The sequence below is a fragment of the Mixophyes fleayi genome, chromosome 2 (genome assembly GCF_038048845.1).
Source record: "Mixophyes fleayi isolate aMixFle1 chromosome 2, aMixFle1.hap1, whole genome shotgun sequence".
In the NCBI taxonomy this organism is placed as follows: Eukaryota; Metazoa; Chordata; class Amphibia; order Anura; family Limnodynastidae; genus Mixophyes; species Mixophyes fleayi.
Window position 1 is genome coordinate 227708870 of NC_134403.1, and position 21302 is coordinate 227730171.

The 21302-nt window shown below is 37.7% G+C and overlaps 1 protein-coding gene across 3 annotated transcripts in view; it reads right to left on the reverse strand.

Annotated features, from left to right (window-relative positions):
- Nucleotides 1–21302, reverse strand: part of NECTIN3 (nectin cell adhesion molecule 3) — a 118120-nt gene that overhangs the window by 65319 nt on the left and 31499 nt on the right. For all 3 annotated transcript variants that reach the window (XM_075195561.1, XM_075195562.1, XM_075195560.1), the window contains exons 2-5: nucleotides 15090–15431; nucleotides 13469–13765; nucleotides 9721–9838; nucleotides 7596–7747 (exon numbers count right to left, since the gene is read on the reverse strand). In XM_075195561.1, coding sequence (XP_075051662.1) covers nucleotides 7596–7747; nucleotides 9721–9838; nucleotides 13469–13765; nucleotides 15090–15431 — 909 coding nt within the window. The remainder of the gene's footprint in view (nucleotides 1–7595; nucleotides 7748–9720; nucleotides 9839–13468; nucleotides 13766–15089; nucleotides 15432–21302) is intronic.

Genomic DNA, 21302 nt, shown 5'->3' on the forward strand with positions numbered 1-21302 from the left:
CCAGAGGGATGAGGTTGTTGTTTGCAGAGCCGGTGCAAGGTTGCCGGGCACCCTAGGCAAAGCTTAAGCTTGCCGCCCCGACCCCCCCCCCCCCCCACCCAATAAAAAAAAATTCTAATTTCCCAGCCACTAACACACTTGAAAATAATAACTCTTACCTCCTCTTGGCTGGCTACAATGCAGTCCAGATGTCTGACGCAGCACTGATGTCTGATGCAGAATGCTGTCCAGGCTTCACTGCTGCCCAGGAGCAAACACAGGATATCTAGAGGGGAGGCTCCAAATGCTAGACTTCAGAACAAAACAAACGAAAGAAAAGAAAACATGACATCACTCACCTGTTACACACTGACATGTACCCCGCTGCCCACCAACTTCACTCACACATGCCCATCTGCCCACTAGCTGTTCTCACATGTCACCCCTTGCCCATCAGCTTGTGTCACATATGCCAGCCGCATAGGCGACACCAGCTTTACTCACATGCCCCCCTGCCCACTACTTGGCTTTTTTTTTAGTATTTGGCCACTACTTGGCTCTCCTCTGTTGCTGTCTATTAATGTATTCTGTAGATGATATATTAAATATACTAACACATGCAAATAAATAGAGAAAGGTAATCTAAATGACAGATAATCCAGACCGTTCTATTTTATTTGCATTTGTTAATGTATTCTGCAGATGTAAAATTAATTATACTAATAGAGGGCAACAAAGTAGAGCCAAATAGAGGGCAAATACTAATACACATAAATGGTTCCTTAACTATCCTAGAGTAGCCCCAGCAAGGTGAACTAAAGCTGTGCTTCATTATGCATAGCTGCATTTTGTCACGGCACTATTTTAGTATAAAGACCCCATAGTCTCTAACTCAAAGGACATTTCTAAGTGTAATCCCCCGTCTCCCTATTTTCTCCAGCCTCCTCCTCCCCCCCCAATTTTCTGTAGCATCCATTCTCCCCCCTTTGTATAGCCTCCATTCTCCCCCCTTTGTATAGCCTCCATTCTCCCCCCTTTGTATAGCCTCCATTCTCACCCCCTTTGTATAGCCTCCATTCCCCCCCGTTCTGTAGCCTCCATTCTCCCCCCCCTTTGTATAGCCTCCATTCTCCCCCCCCTTTGTATAGCCTCCATTCTCCCCCCCCCTTTGTATAGCCTCCATTCTCTCTCCCCCTTTGTATATCCTCCATTCTCCCTCCTTACTGTAGCTTCCATTCCCCCCTCTTTCTGTAGCCTCCATTCCCCCCCTTTGTATAGCCTCCATTCTCCCCCCCTTTGTATAGCCTCCATTCTCACCCCCTTTGTATAGCCTCCATTCCCCCCCCCCGTTCTGTAGCCTCCATTCTCCCCCCCCCCTTTGTATAGCCTCCATTCTCCCCCCCCCCCTTTGTATAGCCTCCATTCTCCCCCCCCTTTGTATAGCCTCCATTCTCCCCCCCCTTTGTATAGCCTCCATTCCCCCCCCCCTTTGTATAGCCTCCATTCCCCCCCCTTTGTATAGCCTCCATTCTCCCCCCCCCTTTGTATAGCCTCCATTCTCTCTCCTTACTGTAGCTTCCATTCCCCCCTCTTTCTGTAGCCTCCATTCTCCCCCTTTGTATAGCCTCCATTCTCCCCCTTTGTATAGCCTCCATTCTCCCCCCTTTGTATAGCCTCCATTCTCCCCCCTTTGTATAGCCTCCATTCTCCCCCCTTTGTATAGCCTCCATTCTCCCCCCTTTGTATAGCCTCCATTCTCCCCCCTTTGTATAGCCTCCATTCTCCCCCCTTTGTATAGCCTCCATTCTCCCCCCTTTGTATAGCCTCCATTCTCCCCCCTTTGTATAGCCTCCATTCTCCCCCCTTTGTATAGCCTCCATTCTCCCCCCTTTGTATAGCCTCCATTCTCCCTCCTTACTGTAGCTTCCGTTCTCCCCCCTATGTATAGCATCCGTCCCCCTTCCCCTCCTGTCATCTGTAGCCTCCTCTTTCCTGTACTCACCTTAACTTCTTCATTTTCCTTCCTTTCTCTTCTTCCTCGCTTCTGTCTTTCTCTGTCGGCTCCTCTTCACTGGCAGCATTGTGACGTCACGACGCTGCCAGGCGCCGGGTAAATTTTAAAATGCGGTGCTGCTACAGTGCAGCACCGCATTATAGTGATCGGGCGGGCGGTAGCATTTACTTCTAACTTATCACTGGGTCCCCCGCTTCAGTGCCGCCCTCCAGAGCCCGGCGCCCTAGGCAACTGCCTAACGTTGCCTAATGGGAGCGCCGGGCCTGGTTGTTTGAGAGGAAGAGATTGTGTACGGAGGTAGGTTTGTTACAAACAGAGCGTGCATTCCAAAGGGCACATTTAAAGGACTTTGGAAGAGAGGGGAGACAGGCGATGCGTTTGAGGTTAGCTGGATTTCTGTAGTGTTCAGATTTATGCGTGTGGGAGAATTGAGGGGGACCTGGATTAAGTAATATATCACCAGCTAATAGAAGCAGGGAGGAAGAAACGTAGGAAAGATGATTGTAATATGTGTGTCTTTAGTTTCTGGCGGCAGGGTGAGGCTGTTAAAGTTATTGAATTTAAATAGGAAAAGAGTTTATGTACATTAACTAAAGGTGAGTGAAGTAATGAAGGTGCAATGTGGACAGAGATGTGTGTTGCAGGACGGGTGAAGGACGATATAGTCCTAAAGATAATGCCATGAAAGGAGAGGAAGAAAAATAATTAGGCAAACATTGGGATTTATGAGTTAAATAGCAAAAATGAGGGAAAAGAATTAGCTAGTTGCAATGTCCTGTGCAAGCAGAGAAGTAGTGCAGAGTGAGACTGCAGTAGATGTAGTTTATTCCTGGATGTCTGGACAGCATGGAGTAATGATGTGGGGAGCCACGTGTGGGAGTGGGTGGAAGTGTTGAATGGAGAGTAATAAGGGACAGGTGATGTAGTAGCTGAGTTATTGCAGAGTCATGAGAGAGGAGAGTGGTTCAAACTCCGTTTCATTTCTTCATACTTGTGATGGCAGACAAAGCCTTCAGTAGAATTGAAAGTACAATGATGAGATAGAGGGCTGAAATAGCTGTAGCATGGATAGGGAGTGAATGAGCAAGTACCACAGCAGGCTGATTAAACAGAAGGAAGGGATGTTGCAGGTAAAATAAACTGACAGATAAAACAAACTTTCATGAGCTGAGTAGAATATAAAATCAGAGTCCAAAACAGTCTTCTTGCTGTGTGATGCTTGTAGGCAGGGAGAGATGAAAACATCAGGAGTAGAATATGGAGTTTCAGGTGAATACTGACTGTTGTCCTTGTGCAGACATGACAATAGGTAGGCCATGATAACAGCCACAAACTATGGTTAATAAACATTTTATTCTGTTACGGGGTGCATATACTACCGTGCAATACTTGGTAGTTCGTGACTAGATTGTCCATTTAACATTTCTAGATGAATAGATTATGGAGATGTTCCTTCCTGGCTCTGTGGGGTCTTTACAGTCATGGAGAAAAAATGTTGGACATAACTTGGTGTCTAACACAACAATCTTCCTCCAGAAGCCTCTCTGCACTACTACTACACAGACACAGATGTGAAGAGCTGAAATACTCTATGCTGTGCATTCTATTACTTCAAAGCTTCATTCTTTAAAATTGGTTAGTTTGACCAATCAAACACAAGCTAAAAAAATACATTTTGAAAGCTAAAATGGATAGCTAAGATTTGAATGTCAGAACATTAGTAAATCTGATAATTAAAAGTTATAGAGGTAAATGCAAATCTATATATAGCTATATCTATCTCTATACAAAGATATGTCTAAATAAATCCACACACATATATATGACATAAATAAAATTTATATATATATATATATATATATATATATATATATATATATATATATATATATATATATATATATATATATATATATATATATATACACACACATGCACACACATACATACATACTCCAATATATGCATTAAAAGTATACATAATATAATTTTCTACTATCTAATATATGCAGCATACAGTTAAAATGGAGAGTAGAAAATATTGGTGTTAAAATTATTCAGGGATAATGTAATTAAAGTTCCAAAGTAATGTAAGGAAGTGTGAGGGGTTGCTTTACACGACTGCTATAAATATACTGCTAAATAATTTAGACTTTTAGGAGACACTGACACATTTACTTTTATTCATGGAACAGAATGCTGCTAATTTTATTTCAGAACAAAATGCTGTTTTAATTACAACTGGGAATGCATTAAAGAGTTCTCATTTTACTTCCCTTCCCCACTTGGAACACTTCCAAACCTTTAATACTCATTTCACAGTGACTTTTGTATAATCAGTGACTTTTAAAGCATTTGTCCATATTTGGACAGCCACCCTTCAGTTTGTGCTGCACCCCATCATGTCCCAGGTAGGTGGTGGTAGGGGGGGGGGGGGGGGGGGCATCCTCTGTTACGTGAAGTCCATTCACACCAAGTCATGTCCTCTTAAATCACACAGAATATAGCTTGCTCATTATTATCATCGCTGATGTCTAAGGTGTCACAGTGCCAGACGGTGAGAATAGCAGAATATACATAAAACAGGGACACTCATATCTCCCAACCAGTCAGAATTCTGGCAGAGGAAATGCCGGCACTTAATCTGCCAACATGTTCATGTCATAAGGCTAAATGCCGGGACTTTCATTGTACTGGTAGGTTCCTAATGTCGCTAGTGTGATTTGCCACACTGACAGTGTCGCTAATCACAATGCAGACATTAAAAAAGTAATGGAGGCGGGTCCTGTCGGCATGCTTAGTGCCGGCATTTCCTCCGGATTTAGGTGGGACAGTCCCGATTTGAGGGCTCTGTCCCGCCATCCCAATTGGGACAACTTTGTCCTGCGGGTGGGATAATTGGGAAGTATTCTCTGTTCACTACTGCTCTGCATGTCAGTGAAGGTGTTGGGTGGAGAGCTTCAAAAACATTAGACATACCCTCAGTGGTGTGACCACAACCCCCATCAAAATGTGACCATGCCCACTATGTACCTACCCAAGGGTAAGGAAGGCCCTGCTCATGAGGGACTATTGAAGGCAGGACTGGGTCAGTTCTTCTGCACTGTGAGATCACAGAACAAATCTGTTCCTGGATTGGAATCATGTTTTATCATTAAAATGTGCTGTATGAACCTTCCAGTGGTTAAATTGTATCCCAAGGCTAATGTATACTCACATATATTTTGTAATATACAATACCCACATCACTGCGCCAGGGAGTATCTTTGATCTATATTAACCACTCGGGGACTGGGACTTGTTCCCCACATTTCTCCCACAGGCTGCAATCTACACTTAAGTAAACTAGCACGGTCCCTTTCAATATATCCAAAGTTAAAACAACACTGTTAGATATTCCTGAACTAAAATTCCCATTGGGTAGCTCTTTGGTTTTTCTTGTTTAGAAATCAGAAAAATGATTGGCATTCATGCCATATTAAAACATATCTGGTGAGATAGTTTCCACCATTTAAATACTGTGTCCAAGAATGCTTTGGTGCTGGAAAGGTTAACTTAGAGATATAATGCTGGCTGATCTGTAGACAGACAAACTAGCATCACCCTACCCATAGGAGACAGTTCTCCCAATATTTGAGTGCTAACCATGTCTATGCATAGGATTGTTGTCATATATGAAGGGGAGGGGGTTGGGGTAATATGAGAACACCTATGAACATTTTAAAAAGTTGTCTCCTATGACACTACCTAACATAACCTGTTCACTGAGCACTGTTTTGATGGAATGATTGTATTTTAAATACCAATAAGATTAAGTCTCCCTCCTCTTGGGTTGCAGAGTTTGTTGTTTGTGTGCTGGCTTAGTGCACCGAATAATGTACTTCCTCTATAAAATGTGCCCAACCTGAGCAAAAAACATCCTGTTGAAAACAAAGTTATTACCACCACCTCAAAGTAACAGTTTTCCCACAGGTAAAAAGGTTCTGCCAACTCCCAATTAATCGGCAACATTTCAAAATATGCATAATTCCCTTTTCTTATTAAAATATTCCTTCTAGAAAATATAAATTAATTATTTTGCATATATTTATAATTTGCCGTATTAATGTGTATCCACAAGTATCCTACCACTGCCACTGTGGACCTTTGTGGCACCTTATAAATGATGAGATTATTAATAATAATAATAACCAAATATTTGAATGTCCTTCAAAACACAACATCTTAACATAAAGGAAGCCCACAAGTAAAGTGTCCATGGGAATTGTTAAAAATGTTCTAACATGGCTATGGCTATAATCAGAAGCACTCATGCTGGGAATTGTAGTTCCACAATGGTTATTTGCAGGGGAGCAACTGTAAATTACTTTTCCCCACTGCAATATATTATGGAGCTCTGTTAGGAGTTCACTTGTAGTTACACAATAATCAGGGGAAGTGGAGTGTTCTCCACTAGTGGAAAAGTTCTTTCAGACGTTCTTTTCACACTATTATCGTCCACAGGATACAAACCATAAATTAATGGCAACCAGTATCCTAAGCCTAAGGCAAGCAAACAATCTTTAAGCCTCCTTACCTGGAACAGATCGCTAGATGGTGCTGTAATACAGTAAATGAACTAGAACAAACCAGGAAAAGTCCCAGCTACCACAGTATGCTAGTCGACAGGAGTTTCAGTTAGTAAGTAGAGTGCTTTTTTGAATTGTTAAGCTAGTAAAGAGGATTCCTGTTCCGTATGTTTGGTAGGACATGGTACAGGAGCAGTAAATTGAGCAAATGAAATACTGTGTACACTACGTAGTTTTACTCCTTGGTAGTCACACACAGTCTGTTCCACGTCACAGACACACACACACACAAACACACACACAAACAAACCAAAGTCTCCTGTACAGCAACAGGTTCTGACAACTAACCCAGGCATCACCCCTGCAAGCCACTTTACCTATGCAGCCAATTAGTTGCATATTTGCCCATTAGGTGTGATAAAACATAATGAACCATAGAAAAGATGACATATGCATGGATTTAGCCAAAATTATATTTCACTAGTGGCCAATATTACACATTATACAGAGAAAAAGCCGCAGGAATCTCAAGACACAACATTCACAGAAATCCCATATAATGGGGATTTGTTTTTCCCCAGCTTTCAGTTGGATTTCCACAGCTGCAGGCTTCACCAGAGTATCTGTCTTGCTTAGTGCACTCTACGCAAATATTTAGTCCATAACACAAGTCACTCAGCCTGTACAATGCAGTCTGGTGCAATTCGGGATAGATGGCCACAATATTGAGTAAGTGTAAATGGAGGCCCACAAAACAGCTGGGACTAACCACTGACTACTGTTTATTGCAAACTTTTCAGCAAATTGGTTTTTTTATATTTTTAAAATTGTGTATAATTTATTATAAAGAGTAATAAATATCATGACATAAGATCTGATCAAGCCCTTATACTTCAATATAAGCACTACAATTTCAACATATAGGCCCCTTCCAATTGGCATGCATCAAAAATCTAAAAAAAAAATAAATAGTGGCATGTACACAAAACAAATATACCATATATACCAGCAGACATTACAAAACACAAACTCACCTAAAATAGTGATGGTCTTTTGGTCACTTTTCTGACCAAGGGCATTGGCCACTCTGCACATATATATCCCAGAAACATTGTGAGTTAGAGGGTAGTTGAAATGTAGTGTATTATTGACAGACAATAAACCATCAGGCCAGTTTCCATCTAACCTGTATTAATAGGAGTTAAAAACATGTTAAATTAAGGATGTCCAGGACAACATGTACACATTTTATTTATTAGAAGGTTAAAAAAAATGAAACATTCAATGTACATTATATGGAACGGAATGAAGTTATGCTACTAAAAAAAATGTAACATAGTTCTATGCACTAATTTTATTTATAATATATATATATATATATATATATATATATATATATATATATATATATATGTGTGTGTGTGTGTGTGTGTGTGTGTGTGTGTGTGTGTGTGTGTGTGTTCATTATTAGGATCTTTACCCACTTGTGTCAAACATTGTGCTTTCACTGTCGTTTTTGGAGCCTCGTAGAAGCATGTAAACAAGTATGGACACTGCTTGCTCTACATACTTACATTGTATGTAGAGCAATGGAGAGTCCTCCATCCAGAAAAGAAAGCAATGTTAACATTTATATTTGTAGTTGAAAGCACTAATTATATACATTTATTCAGGATCATTAGAACCATAATGTTCGTTTTGACTTTTGATATTATGCTTTACAAAAAAAGTATTTTGTGTATGCCTTATTCCCTCAAACTTAATACCTGTTGTTAAATTAGGCTGTAGGTCAGCTCCTCCCAATGTAAAAAAGCACAACTAAAGCCCCCCATTTGAAATATCAACCTTAAAAGGTAAAACACATTGTTTAGTTAGGGTTAGCTAATCTACTAGATCCTATCCGCCCACATTTTGCTGATGAGATCTAAAATGGGTAAAAAATAAAGCAAAAAAAGGCAGATAAATCTGAAAAGATACCCTGTGCAAAATTTAACACATCACATCAAGAGTGTTCAACTACCTACCACCTTTAATTAAATAAAAATAATAATATTACATGTGAAAGTAATCATAGTGTGGGGATAGCAGGACAGTCTTTATTACCTGTCACACCTTGTGTTTGAAGCTTTATTATAAATACAGCAGAGTGCTTGGAGAGGTAGATGTGGTAAGTGCAGTACAGCAAAGAGTGTTCAGTCCCAAGCTAAGCATGCCCCTTTGAGAGGCTTCTTATTTTGTGTTATATGTATGTTTGAAATACATTCCTCACTGAGCACACATTCTTCGACTACAAAATAAAGAAAGAAAGGGAATACAATTGTAGGAAGTCTATGGAAATATGTATAAAGGGTGATGGCAAGGTACTGTAATGTGCATAAGGCTGCTATGATGGACCAGGATGTGTATGGTGGGCATGAAACTGTTATACCGGGCACAGGCTCTACACAGAGCACATGTGAATATGTGAGCATGACAAACAAAATCAGATTTTGGCTGGTGCTGCAATATTAACCACGGCACCCCAGGAGAAACGGCTGCATGTGGCAGGTTTTTGGGGAGAGGCAAGACCAAGTAATTCAAAGATGTTGATGTAGCTTTTGAAGACATTATAACATACCACTGACATCAAAAATAAAGGGCAGGAAAAACAATTCTACAGTGTAATGTAAAAGACCACACATAGCAATAGAAATACTTAATACAATGAATTTTATCGAAATACAAATTATTGTCTTTTATAGGCATCTATATAACTTAGTTTCTTAAATATTTAAACCCTTCATTAAAAAATGAAAGTGCACTCAGAAAACCAGTAAAGAAGAGGATGAAATAGGGAGTGTAATTTAAACAAATGCTTTAACTATCCAACCAGCCTCAATTGACACCTTGGCAGAGTCCTAGACATATTCAAGATTCTCTACACGGTTACACCTGGAGAATAGCGCTTCTCCTAACTCAGGGTGGGGGGATTCAAAATTGTATTTTTTTTAAAGATATCCATAGCATTCTTATACTTAAATTGCACCATATTAAATGTATCTCTTTATAGATATGGTTGCATGTATTACTCACTGCAAACACCATGGCTTTGTATCATTTTTGTCTGATAAGAACATAATGTAACATTTATTACTATTTATATTCAAGTTATGAGTTCACCTGGTCCATTTTATTTCTGTGGGATATGGATTAGCATCAGCATTACACTTCAGTTGGACATTTGTTCTTCCAACAAACCAATTGCCATCGTAGCCAGTTATTGAAACTTCAGGGGCATCTAGAAAATAGAGAAGAACTTCACTTCAGATTTGTGCACTGTTCAGACCTTGCTGTGCTCTGCTATAGCCACACAGGATGTTATTTACACACATCCAACAAGATGGTTTTTCCAAATGTGCTACTCCCATCTTAATTATGCTGGTGTTACCATGGTTAGGGCGGTGGTCCAATCTTTTATCCAGTAATTCTAAGGCTAAGCCTGCGCTATTGTTTCAGTACCTGTCACAACGCCATTGAAGAACTCCACCCAAACTGAAAACGTAGTTTTGGGTTGCATAAAAAGTTAAAGAACTCCAGAAAAAAATATGTGAACAGTGAAGTGTATAGAGAAACTGAGAACTCTTTTTATACACGTTAGCCAAGAGTGAGGAAGTTGTTAATAGAACTGGGTAGGTACATGGAGAACAGCTTAGCTTGTTTAAAAAGAGGCTGAGCGGGAAGAGCAGAGAGTAGTGGACCAGTCATGGACCTTGTCTGATCCTGCTAATGGAGTGCATGCACTCTGTTTTTATGTTTATTCTTTTATACTTCAGCCAAAATTATATTTTTTTGTTTTAGGTGGAGTTCTACTTTAAAATGTTCTAACTTCACTCTATTCACATTTAAAAAGAACATTAAAACCAAACATTCTAAAAAAAATTGAGGGCTAAACCCCCCCAAAAAAACAAAAACTAAAATCACTGAGCACTTGGCTCAGTGCCAGAAAAGGGGTAGAGCGAAATATCTACCTTGAAATCAACTATATCATGACTATCTATATTCCGAGATTGTGGTAAATACATTATGTTACACACCACTGATCATATAGTATTGGGTCGCCATCTATGTCACTTAGGACATCCTTTATTGCCAACATAGGTTTCGCTATTGCATCTTCTTTGGGAGAGATATGCTTACAAGGAGAAGGAAGCACAGAAGACTTTAATTCTTAGCACACATATGATCGTACGTTTCACATATACCTTTTTAATATTTGGCTATGGTCAGATATATTGATTGATTTTTAATACTCCATACTATTTTAAAACGTTTATATTTTAATATGTAAATAAAAGGATTCCTCTAGGAGATTGTAGGACATTGAATTTGGGGGGGGAAATGTATTAACTTGCGATTCTAGCAAATTGCGGATAATCGCCGACTTTGCCGGGCAAATTTAAAATGGCAAAAGTGTTTAAAGGCAAGTTAACACATTTATCTCCAGGAGTGCCTCTTCATATATTGTGTTGTCAATTTAAATACTCAGTGAACTTTTTCTTATTCCCTTGAAGGAGGGACAATGACAACACAGCTGCTCGATTAAAAACAGGCAAGCAACAAAGCATCACTGGCCATTACAGAGGGCCTGTCAGATCAGGATGAACGCTGGACCACAAGTAAATAATATTCAGTATTATTGTTCTACACATATGCTACAAACACCTCCATCTACTTCGAGTTGGAGGATGGAAAAATGTAGCCTCAGTTAGTAAACTCAACAGCGTATGGCAGAATATTTTCAACTAGGAAAAGGCTTTTAACATCTGTTGGGATAACTGCATATCTAGATGTAGGGCAATATTTTTTCTTTTAACAATTATTTATGCAACGTCTACATATCATGGAGCACTTTATAGAAAATATCAATCATTCACATCAGTCATTCACATCAATATACCATGGAAAGATGAGCAGTGTACCAGGGCTTGTGGGAATTTATAAATATAGTCTATACACAGACTTTTCCATTTATATATTTTGTATGACTCCAGGAAAGCCTGAAGGAATGCTCACTTATTTAAACTTTTCACCAAATAAGGAAAGAATTCAGGTCAACTACTTTAAATAGGTAGTCATTTATCAGACAACACCTGATTACAGAAAAGTGCAAAGCAAATATTTATATTTCACAATCACACTGTTTTAGTAGAAGATCCTCTATTTGCTGCATGTGGCATAAAGTGATGTAAGCTGATTTCCTGTTAACAATTTGATGTACCAAGGTTTGAAATATACCCATTTTACATTCAATGCCTTCATCATGGAGCACATAGTGTTCCTGCAGTTTGTAAGCCAGAAAATACACAACAGGCAGTTGTTTATGAGCTTTTTAAATAAGATTCCATAAGCATATTTTTTTAACACAGAAACTAATGGAAAATTATATTTCTTATAATTTATGGGGTTGCTGGCATCATCCTTAGATGTATAATTAATTCATGATGATCCAGCCCAAGCTACAAGTATCGTGCAGATATGTGTTGATTTGAGTGTCAGATATATATTTATTATGTAATATATGGGACAAAGAAATAGTAAAAAAATATATATATATATATATATATATATTGCACATTTGATGTATTCAATGAGTTATAAAACAAACTTTTATACGTGTAGTGATAATAGAGCCAAGTATTGTTTTTCAGCACACAGAAAAGTGACAAGCTATTGAGTCTGAGGGAGAAACGCTACAGAAATAATAACTGCACCATCAACATATAACCCATTAATAAAATTATGTACAGCATATTTTCATTTTTAAAATTACCCCTTCACAAAATGATTAACTGTAACCTTCTGAAATCTATATACCAACGTTTTGATAACTGTATGCCTTTACGTATTCACAGATTATAGATGGGTCTACTTTAAACTGGCAACTACAGTTCATATATTATACATGAATAGAATGGCAAAATAGAACATGCTTATATATGAAGAGTACAGTTAAATGATGCATGTTGAAAAATAGTAAAACCATGTGCAAAAACAAATAAATATGGTTAATTTAATTGAGTGTTTTAAACATGATGCCCAAATAACAATCTGTAGGAGTCTTGTCTGCAATTGGTGACTATCTTAAGCTTGGGGACATGTCCACCATAACAAACTAAAACATATAGCACCCAGCTCAGGCTAGAAGTCATAAAAACAGATCAGTAAATTGATCTAAAATTAGAACTATGCTACACTAATATACTGTAGTATTAACCAAACTGAAATTCTTGCAGGTTCTTTAAAGAAGTCATAGTTTGTGGTGTTTAACTTAGCCGACATCACAAAAGCTGTCAAAAAAATGTACTGATTTACTTCTCCTCTGTTCTTTAAAACTAGGGGGAGGTGGTGAGGACTGGGATTCTGGCACTGTGTAATGCAACGCTGTTTCCTTACTCATGTCATATGCTAAAACTAGAGATGACTGAAGTTAAACTAGAACGTTGGAAAACTAATTTGTAGCCAAATTTTCCTTTTGTGTCACTTCACACGACAATGCCTTCCACTCTGCACTTGTAAATTTGTATTTTGCTGACTGTAAAGTCTATGAATGGAGCTGGGATGATGGCGGACAATACATTCAGCTGTGAGGTGTGGTTGGGGTAGGACTTGAAACACACATGAAGTTATGTGAGCAAATGCATAATGAGCTGTAGAAGTAACATCTCTTTATGAAAACATTAACACTGATAATAACAAATGCATTGATGTCTTGCATGTTAGCAGTGAACGCACATATGACGGAACCTAATGGAACCAACTAAATCCTTAACAGAAGAGGTGGGGGTAACATACAAATGCATGACAGATGTTACTTTTTGCTAAATACTTAATTTCTCTATATTAAGAAACAGTTGAAGTCTTTACTCACATTGTATATCCAATGTAAAAGGATACCTAATATCATGCTCCAAGGCAGGGTGCTTTACAATGCAGGTTATGTTTCTTCTTCTCGCAAATCTGGTGGGGATCAGCCTGTATTTGCTTACGACTGTCACAGTTTTGTTTACAAACGATGTGGAAGTCATCTCTGCTTTCCCAAGAGACTCTTCCCAGTACACTTCTGCAGCAGGTTTTCCTGTAGCAGCTATACAGAAGGCTGCTATGGTTTCATTTGCACCATCCATTAAGGGGTCAGGTCCTTTTGTTATACTCACAGTAGGTTCAACTAACAAAACAAAAAAAAAACATTACATGCACAACTGAAGTGCTGAGTGTATAGTTTACTAGAACCTACATTTACATGTAGAACTAATGTGGCAAAATAAAACACTTTTCCCGACAAAAACTAAATGGATATAATATATTTTATGCAAAAGCAATCTGTGTTGTCATAATGTCCACATTAGAACTTGATACCAGACTAAAATTAATTTATGTCAAACCTGGCTTCGGATGACTTTAGAAGGGGAAACTGACTGAACTAATGGGAACATCAAAATCACTGAGCCAGTGGAAAATCCCTGCTCTAATCATAGGCATTTCATTTTTCTTGTTATTACATGAAAATAGGCTATTTCAATATACTGTAGCAAACTATGTCATACACAGGCGACGGTAAAATGCTTTAAAAATAGATTAAATGTTTGCTCAACAAGCTCAAGTTCACCCGCATGCAGATTTAATGTTGTTCTTCACAGGAAGGGAAAGAGGAAGCTATTTAGAAAATTCCTTCCTGTTCCATAGCAATCGGATTTCCCTTGGAACAATATTCTGTGTTTAACACTAAACTTTAACACTGTATGATTTTGTGCCATCCCTAGGTATACAGTGTTAAGCATGACACTACCTTTTTCTTAAATCATTTATTAAACCTGCCAAACCATACTTTCTGCTTATTACAATGAAAACAGGAGTGGTATTTTCTGTAAAGTACATTATAAAACATGGAGCACTCAAACTGATGAGGCTCACACCTGACAGCATTGAATATATTATTTTGTGGAAGGGTAGTAGCTGGTTACAAGACACTTCCACTATATGGAAAAACAACACAATAAACCTCAGGCCTATCTGTGCTTATTATCTGATAATTTTTTTCAAAGATATTGTGTTATGTTTTTCCCAAATGTTGATATATACCTTACAATACTATATAAATAGCTGCTGCTGATGAATGTTTTGATGTAAACTGTCTATATGGATGGCAGCATATGATTCCTCAATTCAGTCCAGTAAAAGAAACAAATGTTATTAAATTTTGGCTTACTGGTTCGGCAAGTTCCACTTAATTCTGCCAATCACTTGCTGTAGCTCAGGTCCAATAACCTGTATGCTGTAAGGGAGTACATGATATAGTACATGGGAAACAGAGCAGAGGACAATGATGAGTGACACTTCTGTCTACCCTCAGTGTGGTGCAGCTGTACCAGGTGTATTCCCATGAACATTGGCTATAACTGTAGTGTCTTGTACGCAAACGTTGCGGTTCTGCCATACAATACAGGGGAGAGAGAGAGAGAGAGATGGACTTTCTACTATTAAATTCTTACCGAGCACAGTCACAGTAGTTGATGATTGTACATTTCCAAGTGGGAATGTAACAGCTTTGCATATGTATTCCCCAGCATCAGGAAAGTCCACATTATTTATAACAATGGTTGCATCGTGGAATGATGTATTTTTGAACGTGGTTCTATTCTGATACAATCCTCGAAAGGATGTTCCATAGAATGGGTGATAAACCGCTATGGACTGAGCAGTTTTGCCAATGACCTTCTCCCATGATATTTGTATTATTGTTTGATTGACCTCAATTAAACACTTCAGAGTGATGTTCTTTCCCCACACTGCAGTCCCATGTGGATCCACATGTATCGGACCAGCAAATGAACCTGAGGAAAAACAAAAGACAAAAAAGGTCTTGAAATGCTTTATTAAATAAATTAAAATGATCTACAAAAAAAGGTTACATAAAAGGCTTTTGAAACCTCATGTGCAATTATATAATGTTGTATGCAAAATATACATCAATGATCTCAAGATTACTATAAAAATAGTTATCTGAAAAAAATATTTTTTAGGATGCAGTGACAAACTGGAACATAGATCTATTTTACATATCAAAATCACTTATTGATTTTATGGTTTGATTATAAAAGTTGTTATAAGTACTTTTACATAAGTTATAATTCTTCAGAACTATACAGTAACTGAGATTGTGAGGCACGATCAAACAGTTCTGCATTTAAATATCTCTTGATTATTCTTTCAATTCTGAACACCTCGTCATGGAAGAATAAACAGTTGAAAAACACTGTTTGTATATAGAATTACATTTTGCATATACTCCAAATGTGTGTGTGTGTGTGTGTGTGTGTGTGTGTGTGTGTGTGTGTGTGTGTGTGTGTGTGTGTATACATACATATATACACATACAATTATTTTATTAATATTATAATTTTTCTACTGTCACAAAGCAGTACTCTCCACAGCTTGTGGCATATAAAGCCAACATGCTGACAACACCACTGTGAGTAACTGGAGGATATGTTCCTGAGGGTTCAGTACATCTACTGACGTGATCACTGTTAGCCCCTTTGCACAAGAAGATGAAGAAATCTTACACTATGCAGCAGACCATTACATATACATTGTCACATTTTGAATATCTAAAGGGAAGGATAGAATGGAAACATAGGTCAACTGAATGTGCCACTTCATTAGGGATGTGTTCAAATGTAAAATGTTGGTATAAAAATGGTCCCAAAACAAAATAAATATATCTGCAGAGAACAGTTTTTGAGTCTCTTTGAACCAAAGAAGCTAATTTTCGTGTAGACCTGCAACATGAAGTGTGTAAAAATGTTGCCAAAGGGTGCAATAATCTTTGCTTAGTCTGTAGAAATTAAGGGCACCAAAATAAAAACCATTGTGAAGGGTGGGGTTACTAATAAACAATTAGACTATTTATACCATATTCATTCTATAATACAACATAATCTTCATTCCATTAATATGAAATGGAGAGTAATGTACTCTTACTTTGGAAAATGTTGCAGTGGGGACATTTGTTTCCAATCTTCCAATACAACTTAACAATATTATTTCTCACTAATAATAACCAAAGAAATATCAATGTCCTAAACTCACCACAGATAAAGTGTGTGTGATTTCTACATTTTATCTTTTGTAGTTAACACATATTTTCTTATTTTAAAATACACTTTTTTGTCAATTGCACTTTTGTACCATCATCAATGTTCCTGCCTAGCCAATGGATTGTATTTTTTTTTTTCATTCTTGTTTTAAAAAGAAAGGACATGGCAGATTATAATTTATATAATTGTCTGAAAGAAATGGCAAAACGCCTTGGCATTTCATACTGTGACAGTCTAATTTAAGTAAATTGAAGTAGCTCAATTTTGAGGCAATAATAGGAATGATCTGCCAAGGAACAACTTTTGCGGAAATGTTCTGGCTCTATTAACAGGCTTTGTCAGGACCCCCAATAGGGAGCAGCTTTAACTCTCCGATTTGATCAATGTGCCAAAAACCTTCTGGCATCTTTAAAATAAACACAACACGACAACTCAGGTGCAAGAGCTTTTCAAATAAATTAAAGAAAAACTTTCCCAAACACATTAAAAGGTATACTAAACAAAGAATTCACATTTAAACCAAGACAAACATTACATTTATAATGAATGAAATTGACCACGTGGTTCATAATGTCCTTAACATGGATTGACCTCAGGGCATTTAGGATATAATTATAGTGCACAGAGCTTTTAAAACACAATGCTCTCTTCTCCAATTAGCACTAATTGATTTTTTTTAAAGAGATGAATAAATAAAAGCAAGCAATAGTGTCTGCAGGATTCAGAGTATTTTTCTTAATTAACCTTTGATTGTAGGAAATGGTTTGTGTTTCATTTGATGTCCCTTAATGAGTGATAGTTCATAAAGTTTTATTGAACAAACAAAAATTGCAAATCAATACCAGATACACAATGCTAAATATAAAAAGTAATATGCCGTTATGGTGAAGCGAGGACCTCCTCATGATAAACCATACAAAGCAGACACATCATAGAATAAACTCCATTCATAACTATTAAAATAAAATGGCATAAGTGCCTAAACAATCAGAACTGAAAGACGCCATTAGCACTACATTTGATACTCACAAATATCCAATTTTGCACTTTACTATTTTTAATGTACAAAGAATTTATGAAGCTGTTGAACTATAATGCTCTGTGCGGAGTTAATGTTATTCTGCTAGGCTGTGTAACAATCGCAGTATAGTTTGGTATGCTAGGTGTGGCAGTTTAATATGGATGCTCCTAGTAGAAAATGATTATAGATATTTGATATTTTTAGATAATACACATTAATTGCTATATGACCTACCATCAAATTATATTTGTATACGGGTCAAAAAAGGACATGAAAACATGCCAGTTATACATTAAACCTGCCACCATTTACTCCTAAATACTTAATCTAATAAACTACTGACCTTGCACTACTGTCCCGGCAGCTGCGGCTCTTCATTCACCCTACTTTACCAAAAATGGGCACAAACTGTCTGTCCTACGTTCTGTACATCACCACAGCCTGTTGTGAAGCCCTGCTCTTTCCAAACTCTCTTATTCTCAGGTCATGGTCATAACAGTACCTCACTCTGTGGAGATGGCATATTCAGTAAGATAATGAGACAAAAGGATATAACTGCCATCAGGCCCCCTGTATGTGTTATAGTACTGCCATGTCTGCCACCAGATGGTAGGGAAGAAAGTTTGTTAATCAGTTAGATAGTGTAGATTTAAGACATAAGTGAATGATCATGGTGGTGAGCAATAAATGATTCTCACTTATTTTCAGTTGTGCTCCTGGAAAATATAGAAGCAGTTTCCTTCCCTATTTGCCATCCAGAAAGATGTCAGAAGGTCATCTAACTAGAATACTGGGGTTATCAACATGAAAATTCAGTTGGCAACTTAAGTGAACATTTGTTTCTTAAGAAAAATAATTATTTTTGCACTATGTGCTTAAGTGCTTGTAGGTTAACTAAAATGGGTAATCTGCACAAAGCTTTAAATGAACTAACATGCTTACATTTATACAGAGAAGGATAATAGGTATATTGGTGCAATGGCTGCTCTACAGTGTATCCTTGCAGTGCTAGAAATGTATCTCCTGAAAAGGTTGAAGAAACTGAACATTCAGTTTTTAATGAAAGTGAGTAGGAGAGGTGTATCCTGAAAAAAGCTTCAGAAGAAAATACAGTTGGAAAGTTATTTGTGAAGAAAAAAAGAAAAAAAAAAAAGCCCAACACCCTATACCATACTTGCCAACTCTCTGATGTACGGAAAAGTCCAGAAATAGTGGGTGGTCTCCCGTGCTCCAAAGAGAGCTTGGCAATATCCCTGAAGGCAGGCTGGACAGAGAAGCAGTGAGCAGAACATACACAACCCCCCTCTGGCACTATAGGTTCCACCTGGAGGTATTGGACACTCCCTTGGGTGGACCTAGATACACAACCTTTGTGGCGGAGCCAGAAACGCCCTCTACAATAGTAACTAGGATTACTTGCACAATCTCCTTTTATTAAATTATTTTTCAAAAATAGGCAAGTATGCCCTATACATGGCACACTAACAATGTTAATATATTTATCTTGTTATGAGAGTTACTGTCTCTAAAAAAATACCATGCTTCAAATCTACATAAAATGTCAGAAACCAACTGGATCAAACTATTTTTTAGATCAAGTAAGTATTATAAAGCAGAGTTGCAGGTGCAGGAGAGTCTGCTGTCCATAGATATGGCATGCCTCAACATCATACACCCAAGCACACTGCCCAAAAAACCACCCACACAAACCAATCACAAGAGGCTTTCTTTGTGAAAGCATAGTATCCAGTCTCTGGCTTAGAGAACTAGTCTGACCACATCACAGAACAAGAACCAGGTACAGTGTGCCTGGTTTGCTCTCTGCAGATAATTAGCTGCCAGAAGTGCCAAATGAGAAAAAAAAATCAATGGTTAATATTTGCCACAAATTGAAGTGTGATCCATTTAAGCAAGCTGCTGAACGTTCATACTGTCTCAAGGTAACGCAACCCTTGATGGCCAGGGTAGCCATTATATATCCAACATAACACCTATATATGAACATAGGTAGAACATAGGTCTTGCTAATAACGTCACAGCCAACAAATGACTAGTGTAGCTTAACCTGTAAAGAGCATCATAGCAAATATTTAAGAGACTACCAGATGCTTAATGTAAGCCAACTAGACATAAAAGTAGTTGACTTTCACATAACTCAGAACCAGGGGTACATCCCTGTCAGGATATAAACAGTTACCAATAAAACATGTTGTTTTTCCACTGAGCATTTTTGTAAACTTGTGCAGGGTTGTCAGCTCTGCATCTCCCCTCTCCTTGATAACCACCCCTACTACAGTTGAAAAGGCTAAGTTAGGACACATGGTTTGCATGTTTTATCACATTTGGATACCAGTGCAGGTACTTTGGAAGCCTTTCATGTAGAAACAAATATAATCATGCAACCATGCCTCAGTTGTCCCCTAAATATTGCAGTCCTAGTCAATATAAAGTGTTTACTCAAATATAAGAAGCAAGATGGCAATATCCACACAATTTAAATAATAAACAGGACAAACTAAATCATCTTTACAAATGTTCTGTTTGGCATCATGGAAGAGTTTTGAACCAGACGGTCCAAGATATCTCACCTGATGTTCGGTGTGTGCTTTAAGCTCACTCTTGGTTTTAGAAGAGTAGGTTTTCCCCACCTCATTCTAATACATCAATGGATATATTTTTTGGAGGTAAAACACAAGATTGAGGAGTTACGACAATGCCCTATAAATCATATAATATTCTCCTAGTTCCCAGACATTATTGTGACAACCAATTGTCCACAGTTTATTTTTTATTAGGGTATTTTTCTTTGAATGGCTTAACTGAAAATAGCATGGCAAACAGATTGATTTGATGGTTTGTCTGAAAGTCAAGCATAGGTCACTGTATATAATTCTGGGCGAGAGCTAGTGGACTGAATTTTGTTTTTTATAGAGCATTACTAGTGCCGCTTTGCTATCCATTCCAATACTCCACAGCCTTTGTAATCAGGTGATATTCAGCACAACCGAAGTGATGTATTGCTTGGCTACATTTCTTAGATTGGTGTTAGATTAAGGTATACATACATACACACATTATATATTAGATATAGATGTTGGTTATGCAACAAAGTTCACTGATGACTGGAAAACAATAAGGCACCAATGTTTCTCTAACTTTTCCGTTCTTAAACTTGACAGCAGAACATTGTCAGTGTGCAGCTTTGAAGCCAGACAGTGGTTGGCCACTTATATGACTTTTGCTGTTGTTGAAGTGTGGTTGGATAAAGGTTTTCCTACTTGGCTGATCATCCTGGGTATTCAATGATCATATACAACATTACTCTAATGTTTACACTAAATCTTCTTATAACATAATAAAACATGACAGAATAAATAATGGTGATACAAGCCCAAACTGCAAACAGAATAGAAATACTTTTGCATTATGTAGTGTACATATCATTTCGGCTTTAAGCCCATAACTGATTTCCCATGCTCCACAGGTTTATTTAAAATTCCATGCTACTTTTACCATTATAGTTTTGCTGTGCATTTCAAACAGTTAATTATGCATGCTTTACTGATTTATCCCTCTAAAAATTC